The sequence below is a fragment of the Muscardinus avellanarius genome, assembly GCF_963383645.1.
Source record: "Muscardinus avellanarius genome assembly, chromosome: X".
Taxonomy (NCBI): Eukaryota; Metazoa; Chordata; class Mammalia; order Rodentia; family Gliridae; genus Muscardinus; species Muscardinus avellanarius.
In genome coordinates this window covers 86,562,026-86,570,978 of record NC_137792.1, presented here as the reverse complement: position 1 = coordinate 86,570,978, position 8,953 = coordinate 86,562,026, and the positions used below count along the sequence as shown (strand labels likewise).

Genomic DNA, 8,953 nt, shown 5'->3' with positions numbered 1-8,953 from the left:
CCCAGTTCTACACACACACAAAAATAAAAATAAAAAAATAAATGTAACTCATACTATTTTTCTCTATGATACAACACATTTTTAAAAAATCTTTAAACATTTTATTAACTCTGAACAAGGAATAAAGAGACACTTTAGAAAGTAGAAATATTCAAGCCCTCATCTATTCATAAAGTTTCTACACAGATGAAGAAGCTGACATTAAATGGACCAAAAAAAAATAGTACAGAAACCTACCTAAATAAAGATTTAGAAAAATCCATGCCCTAGAGAACAGGTCAAATGGACTCAAAGCCCTCACTAAATGCAAAACAATCAACGGGAAGCAAAGTAAAGCCTTCTCCTGGGGCACGAATAGAAACCAGTCCACATACGCAAGGACTTTTTCCTTCCTGATCCAAATGCTTGTCTCCAGTCTAGGCTGAGAAAGGGCCCGGTCACTTGAACTGGTTGTCAATCAAGGTTCCCTTCATTTTTGCTTTCTTGGCCTCCAGTTCAGCCTGGAAAGGAAAAAAAAAAAACACCGTATTCCCTGATACAGTACATGAAAGTCTTATTTTTCCTATATTATTCTAACCTCCCCAAACATTCTCACTTAATGCTCATTTAATACATAAACCAGAAGTGGTTCTAAAATTCTTCTGTATCTCCAGCAATTGCTTTCCAAATTTTCTCATGTTATAGCACATTCAGAAAATGGTATTTGTATGAGACCCTGTTTCAAAAATAAAAGAATAAAATAAAATTGGGCTGAGTGAACCTCGGAGATAGAATGCCCTTGGGTTCAATGCATAGCACCACAAAAACAAACAAGTTGATTGTGGTGGCGCCCTCTTAGAACCCCAGCATTTGGGAGGCTGAGATGGGAGGATCATGGTTCACAGCCAGCCTCAGCTATTACTGAGGCCCTTTGCAACTCAGTGCGACCCGGTTTCAAAATAAAGACTAAAAAATAGGGCTGGGGATATAGCTCAGAGGTAGAATGCCCCTGGGTTTCAACCCCAGTACTGCAAAACAAAACAAAACAAAAACCCCAAAACAACAACAAAAAAGAAAATGGTATCTGTAGGCAAAATATATTTGTAGGTAAATATGTAAGATTGTAGCCTTGTAAGACCCTGTTTCAAAATAAAAAATAAAACTAGTCTTGGGGTATAGTTTGGAGCTGTAATGATTACCGGGGACTTCTGGAGCCTAGCATACCCCGAGGGCTGCAGTAATCAGTATCATGGCACACTCCTATTCTTGGCAGAGTGGGAAGGATCCCATTCCAGATCAGTGCTACAAAAACTATGATCTAAGCCGGGCTGCCGTGGTGGCGCACGCTTGTAATCCCAGCATTTGGGAAGCTTAGACAGGAGGCTCGCACAGGTTCGAAGCCAGCCTCAGCTACTTAGTGAGGCTCTCAGCAACTAGTGAGACCCTGTTTCCAAATAAAATATAAAATAGGTCTAGGGGTATAGACCGGAGGTAGAAAGCCCCTGGGATCCATTCCAGTACCACAAAAAAAAATCTCAAAAATTGTAATCTATGAGCTGTTTGGTGCAACGTACATATACAAATTGAGAGTAAACATTTAGAAATTTGTATAGCCACTTGACAGTATATTAAAAGAAAATAGTTTAATAATAAAGAAAGATTGAGGCCAATTCATTTCTAGCATACTTTAAAAATTACAAAAGTGGCAATTAAAATAAAAAGAAAGAGCTGGGTGTGGTGGTACACACTTGTAATTCCAGCATTTGGGAGGGTGAGACAGGAGGACTGCGGTTAGTGGACAGCCTCAGCTACTTAGTGAGGCCCTCTGCAACTTAGTGAGACCCTGTTTCAAAATAAAGAATAAAAAATAGGGCAGGGGGTGTCTCTCAGAGGTAGAATGACCCCTGGGTTCAATCCCCAGTACCACCAAAAAAAAAAAAAAAAAATCAGGCCGGGCGTGGTGGCATAAGATTGCAATCCCAGCATTAGGGAGGCTGAGACGGGAGGATCACGGTTCACAGATAGTAAATGGCTTCACTACTTAGTGAAGCCATTTACAACTCAGTGAGACCCTGTTTCAAAATAAAAATAAAAAATAGGGCTGGAGGTGTAGCTTGGAAGTAGAATGCCCCTGGGATTCATCTCCAGTAACATACATACAAAAAAATCAATCAATAAATAAAAAGAAAGAACTATTCTTTCACCTTAAAAAGTTCATGACTGCTCAAGACTTCTCTAGACCGCTATGGCAAGGTAAATCAACAACTAGGCACCAATACTTCTATCATCAAAAAATCTACTACCATCACTAGAACAGTCTGGTACATTTTTCTTTCCGGTACTGGGGAGGAAACCCAGGGGCATTCAACCTCTGAACTACACCCCCTGCCCTATATTTTTTATTCTTTATTTTGAAACTGGATCTCACTGAGTTGTGGAGGGCCTCACTAAGTAGCTGAGGCTGTCCGTGAACCATGAACCTCTAATCTCAGCCTCCCGAATGCTGGGATTACAGTGTGTGTCACCATACCTGGCTACCCTGAGCCCTATTTTTTTTAATCTTTATTTTGAAACAGGATCTCACTGAGTTGCAAAGGGCCTCACTAAGTAGCTGAGGCTGTCTGTGAACTGCGATCCTCCTGTCTAAGCCTCCCAAATATTAAGATAACAAGTGTGCGCCACCACACCCGGCCTGGTACACCTTTTGATGAAGCATCAAAGCAATAATGTCTAAACTTAATGAAATACTGTAAATAAATTAGTATAATATATATGAAAAAAACATCTGGGTGCTATGGCCCATACCCCTAAACCCATTACTTGGAAAGTTGAGAAAGGAGGATCATGAGTTCGAGGCTAGCCTCAGCAACTTAGCAAGATCCTCTGCACCTAGTGAACCCATTTAAAAAACAAAAATAAAAGGGGCTAGGTATGAAGCTGGGTATGTTGGTGCAAGCTTGTAATCCCAGCATTCAGGAGGCTGAGACCAGAGGACCGCAGTTCGCAGACAGCCTCAGCTACTTAGTAAGGCCCTCTGCAACTTAGTGAGACCTGGTTTCAAATTAAAAAGAATAAAAAATGGGGCAGGGGGTGTAGCTCAGAGGTCGAATGGCCTGGGTTCCATCCCCAGACCCGCAAAAAGAGGGGGGCTAGGTATGTAGCTTGGAGATAGAATATCCCTGGGTTTACCCCCAGTACCACCACTACAGAAAAAAAAAAGGCCAGTCATGGTTGGTGCATGCCTCTAATTCTAGCACTTGGGTGGAGGAGAAAGGAGAATCACAGGTTTGAGGCTACCCTCAATAACTCAGTGAGGCCTTGTTTCAAAATAAAAAATAAAATTGGTCTTGGGTTATAGCTCGGAGGTAGAATGGACCTGGGTTAAACTATCAGTACCACAAAAATAAAAAAATTTATTTGTGGGTCTGAGGGTGGAACTCAGAAGCATTTGACCTCCGAGCTATACCCAGTGCCTAATTTTTTATTCTTTATTTTGAAACATGGTCTCACTGAATTGCAGAGGGCCTCACTAAGTAACTGAGGCTGTCCGCGAACCGCAATCTTCCGGTCTCAGCCTCCCGAATGCTGGGATTAAAAGCGTGCACCACCACGCCCGGCTAATAACATTTTTTAAATCTTGGGCTAAGGATGTAGCTTAGTGGTACAGTATTTGCCAAGCATGTGTATAAGGTCCTGGTTCAATCCCCATTTCTGCAAAAAATGTAGGCACCATCATATATAGATGTTCTCAGATAAGCCCATGAATAATACAGAAACCTACCAGTGCTTTACAAAGCAATGATCAGCCCCAAGTAGCACTATCATTTACCACTAGTTATATCCAGGGAGAGTATCCAGAAGCCCTGACTCTTAACTTTTGATTAAAATATCATCCTAAAAAAATAAATAAAATAAAATAAAATATCATCCTAGTAAGGGCTATCAAACAAATGTTATAACTTAGGACCTAGATTCTAGGGGTCACTACTACAGAGCAGGGTATACCAACAATCACAGCCCAGGATTAGAAGCTGGCAGCCAGGTACACTAGTGACCCAGCAAGCTTCCTAAAGGGTTTCTCAGCTTGCTGAATGGCCATCCAGCACCTTTCTACACCATGGCACTCACCAGCTCTTGCAGTCGCCTCTTGCTCATGCCTTTGCGCTCCAGCTGCTTTTCAATCACTTTGGCATTTTGTGCATACGAGTCTGCTACTTCCCTCTGGAGAAAAAAAAGAAGCATCCTTAAACCAGCAATCATGTCAAGGAATTACAACAAAGACCACAGTAGCTATTCATACTATTCAAGTCATGAGACCATTACTGAAATGGCAGGCCTAAGTTCCTTTTTTTTTTTTTTTTTTTTTTTTGGCGGTACTGGGGATTGAACCCAGGGACATTCTACCTTCAAGCTACACCCCCAACCCTATTTTTCATTCTTTATTTTAAAACAGGGTCTTGCTAAGTTGTAGAGGGCTTCACTGAGTAGCTGAGGCTGTCCGCGAACTGCAATCCTCCTGTATCAGCCTCCTGAGTACCAGGATCACAAGTGTGTGCCACCATGCCCAGCTCCTAGGTTCGCTTTCTGATTTTTTTTTGGTACTGGGGGTTAAACTCAGGGGCATTCTACCTTTGAGTTACACCTCCAGCCCTAATTATTATTCTTTATTTTGAAACAGGGTCTCACTGAGTTGCAGAGGGCCTAAGTAGCTGAGGCTGTCTGCGAACCGTGATCCTCCTGCCTCAGCCTCTTGAATGATGGGATTACAAGGGTGCGCCACCACACCCGGCCTTTTTCTGATTTTCATACTTCCAATAATCCAGGAGTACGGGCTTCAACCAAAATCATTTTTTTTATCCTTTTTGCGGTACCGGGGATAGAAGCCAGGGGCATTGTACTTCCAAGCTACACACCCACCCCTATTTTTTAGTCTTTTTATTTTTTGAAGCAGGGTCTCATTGAGTTGCAAAGGGCCTCGCTAAGTAGCTGAGGCTATACAGGAACCGTGATCTCCCAGTCTCTGCCTCCTGAATACTGGGATTACATGTGTGTGCCACCATGCCTGGATCCAAAATCATTTTAAAAGTAACAGATTACATCTCTCCCTAAACATCATTCTACTCAAGTATCAGAAAGGCAATTGCTACTGCTGCTACTAAGGACAGACTCACAACCGTCAGAGCTGAATGAAAGAGACCCAAGTCACTTAGTTCAGTAGTCTCTCAATTGAAGAGGGAGCTGGGTGCAGTTGCACACGCTTGTAATCCTAGTACTTGGGAAGCTGAAACAGCAGGATCACAGCTTCATGGCCACCCTCAGCTACTTAGTGGGGCTCTCAGTAACCAGAGAATACCCATTTTAAAATAAAAAATAAAATAGTGTTGAGGGTGTAACTCATAGGTAGAATGTCCCTGGGTTCAGCTTCAAGTACCCCCCCAAAAAAAAAAAATTCAGAGCCGGGCATGGTGGCACACGATTGTAATCTCAGCATTTGGGAGGCTGAGACAGGAGAATCACAGTTTGCAGACAGCCTCAGCTACTTAGTGAGGTCCCTTGCAACTCAGTGAGACCCTGTTTCAAAATAAAGAATAAAAAATAGGGCTGGGGGTACCGCTCAGAAGTAGAATCCCTCTTGGTTCCATCCCCAGTAGTGCAAAACATATTTTTTTAAGAAGGATGAAGAGGATCTATTTCCCTCGTTCTCAATTTGCAGATGTCTCCGAGATCCAGGGAAACAGGCATTGGTCTAGTGTTATATGGTTTGTTACTAGCAAAATAAGGGTCTGAAAGCAACGTGACTAACTGTTCTGCCATGCTGAGATGCTAGCTCCAGAATCCCATTTCTTCCCCTGGCCCCAATTCCAATTCCCTCAAGAGCAGAAGCACTTACAGCCTCTATCTCCTCTTCCTCTTCATCAATGGTAGACACTGTGACAGAGCTGAACTTGCCCATGTCTTTAGTCCTTTTGGTCATCATCACCTGGAATAGCAGAAAGAGGAGTTAGACTACAATCACTCCGTTAAGGTGTATGTGGGGGGACACGTGCGTGCATGTACAGAACTGGAGGGTATACTTACTTCTTTGGAACAGGCTGCGTAACTAAAGGTGCTAATGTTTTTATTTTTCTAAAATTTGCCATCAAGTGGTATTAGCCTAATTCATTGTCTAATTGTTCAGATTAGAAAAATAAATTTTGAAAGAAATAAATAAGATTAAAATTCCATACAATTTCTAAGCTTATTCATGAAGCAACTGTATAAAAGGAAAAAGAATAAATTATAAGCCAGGCATAGTGGCGAATGCCTGTAATCCCAGTACTTGGGAGGCTGAGACAGGAGGATGACAGGTTCGAGGCCAGCCTTAGCAGCTTAGCGAGACCCTTAGAAACTTAACAAGACTCTATTTCAAAATAAAAATCAAATAGGACCAGGCATGGTGGCATATGCCTTTAATTCCAGTACTTGGGAGGCCGAGACAGGCGTATCACAGGTTTGAGGACAGCCTCAGCAACCTCCTAAGACTCTCAGGAACCTACCAAGACTGTTTCAAAACAAAAAATAATAAAAAGGGGTGGGTACCTCCTGTATTCAATCCTCAGTATAAAAATAACTAAGCCAGGCATGGCGACACACATTTGTAACTCCAGCACTTGAGAGGTTAAGACAGGGGTATTGCAGCTTCATGAACAGCCTCAAAAACGTAGGCCCTCTGCAACTTACCAAGACCCTGTTTCAAAATAAAATATAAAATAGGAACCAGGCTTGCAGGTTCAAGACCAGCCTCAGCAACTTATCAAGATCCCGTTTCAAAATAAAAAATTAAAAGGTTGGGGATATAGCTTGCAGGTAGAATGCTGTTTGGGTCAATCTCCAATACCACAAAAAATAAACAAATAAATAAATAGGGCTGGGCGTATAGCCCAGAAACAGAATGTCCTTGGGTTCAATTCCCCATATCAAAAACAAAATCAAACAAAAAATAAGAAATTATAGGTGTGACAATTCTGTAACATCTGCTTATATACAAAAATGGTAATCTCATAATAAAGAATACATCCCTACAGGGTACTTTGTCACGTACTATACCCTTATTTGAAAATATAAGACTAAATCATCACCTGTGTTAAGCAGTGTCTCCTTCAGTGATAATTACCTTCTTAGGAGGCTCTTGTTTCTGAGTATATATATTCGTTTTCCCAAAACCCTGGCCAAACTTCACTACTGCTCCATCCACGATGAAGGTCACGGGAGCATTCTTTGGCTGGGATTGGTAGAAGAGTGGTAGTCCACACCTGCAAATGGCAGAGTGAATCTTTCTCTGGCAGGCTTCTGATTCCAATCCCCAAACAGTTTTCTGCAAAGGGGACTCTGATTCTGAAAATATTTTTGTTTGTGCCATCAAGATTAGCTATAACTCAGTGTTTCCCCCCCCAAAAAAAAAAACTTGATAAGAATCACTTTAGGATGCTTGTGAAAATTGCTGATAAGATTCTGAGGTCCTTCCCAGAAGAGCCTGACTCGGCGAGCGTAGAGGGTGAGGCCTGGGAAGCTGCCATTTGAGTCAGCATCCCAAGTGATTCTCATCGTTAGACAAGTTTGGGAACGCTGGCTCCAGATACAGACTGCTTTGCAGTCAAATTGCTACCATTCTGCCTAGGCATCTGGGTAGTGGGTTTGGGCATTGTATCTAATTTTACTTTTTGTTTTGTTTTTGCAGTATTTTTACAGTTTTTGCTGGAAGAACTGTAAAAGCTTCACAACAGTGGTTGGCAAAGCACCCCAGTAGTAACTGCCACTTTATCGGGCTGTCCATAATTAGACTTTTTTTTAATAACCACCAGGCAGATCTTTGTGTTTTATTTGTGTGCATGCGTGCGTTTGTGTGTGAGAGGGAGAGAGGGAGAGGGAGAGGGAGAGCGATAGAGATACTGGGGGAACCCAGGGGCTTGCTACCTCTGGGCTAACCTCCAGCTTTATTTTTTATAATTTATTTGGAAACAGGGTCTTACTAAGTAGCTGAGGCTGGCTTCGAATCTGTGCGATCCTCCTGCCTGGGCCTCCCAAGCACTGGGATTACAAGCATGCACTGCCACACCTGGTTCATAATTATACCTTTGGAGCTAAACAAGGTAGACATATAAGATAAAAACTTCTTATCTATTTTCCTCTGCTTTAATTCTCTTCATTTGAATCTTCTGAGAGCCAAGATGCAACAAGGGTTACAGCAAGACTGAACTTACTACAGTTTAATAGTCTCACTATTACGCTGGGTGTGGTAATGTGCACCTGTAATTCCAGTACTTAGGAGGCTGAGAAAGAAGGATTGCAGGTTTGAGGACAGCCTCAGCAATTTATAGTGAGGCTCTCTGCAACTCAGTGAGACCCTTTCAAAATAAAATTTAAAAAGGCAGGGGGTGTAGCTCAGAAGTAGAATACCTCTGGTTCAATCCCCAGTACCACACACACATAAACATTCTCACTATTAGCCGGGCGTGGTGGCGCACGCTTGTAATCCCCGTGCTTGGGAGGCAGAGACAGGAGGATCACACAGGTTCGAAGCCAGCCTCAGCTACTTAGTGAGGGTCTCGGCAACTTAGTGAGACCCTGTTTCCAAATAAAATATAAAAAAGGTCTGGGAGTATAGCCCGGAGGTAGAAAGCCTCTGGGTTCCACCCCCAGTACCACCAAAAATATTCTCACTATTAACAACCTAAAGCTGGAAATACACATATCTTTTCTGCTTTAAATAATATTGTGAGAATTTGTAACAGCCAAAATATGGAACCAACCCAGATCTCCATCAACTTATGAATGGATAGCAAAACTTTGGGAAATATACACAATGGAATTCTATTCAGCCATAAAGAAAAACAAAATTATATCATTTGCAAGAAGATGGAAAGCCCTGGAGAACATTATATTGAGACCAGCCAAGCACAGAAGGAGAAGGTACATATGTTTCCTCTAATATGCC

At 42.1% G+C, this 8,953-nt stretch overlaps 1 protein-coding gene across 2 annotated transcripts in view; it reads right to left on the bottom strand.

Annotated features, from left to right (window-relative positions):
* Nucleotides 1-437: 437 nt before the first annotated feature.
* STEEP1 (STING1 ER exit protein 1) overlaps nt 438-8,953 on the bottom strand; it is a gene marked incomplete at both ends in the record, with an annotated part of 32,578 nt that continues 24,062 nt past the window's right edge. For both annotated transcript variants that reach the window (XM_080719399.1, XM_080719400.1), the window contains 4 exons: nt 438-500; nt 4,108-4,200; nt 5,870-5,959; nt 7,133-7,271. In XM_080719399.1, coding sequence (XP_080575525.1) covers nt 438-500; nt 4,108-4,200; nt 5,870-5,959; nt 7,133-7,271 — 385 coding nt within the window. The remainder of the gene's footprint in view (nt 501-4,107; nt 4,201-5,869; nt 5,960-7,132; nt 7,272-8,953) is intronic.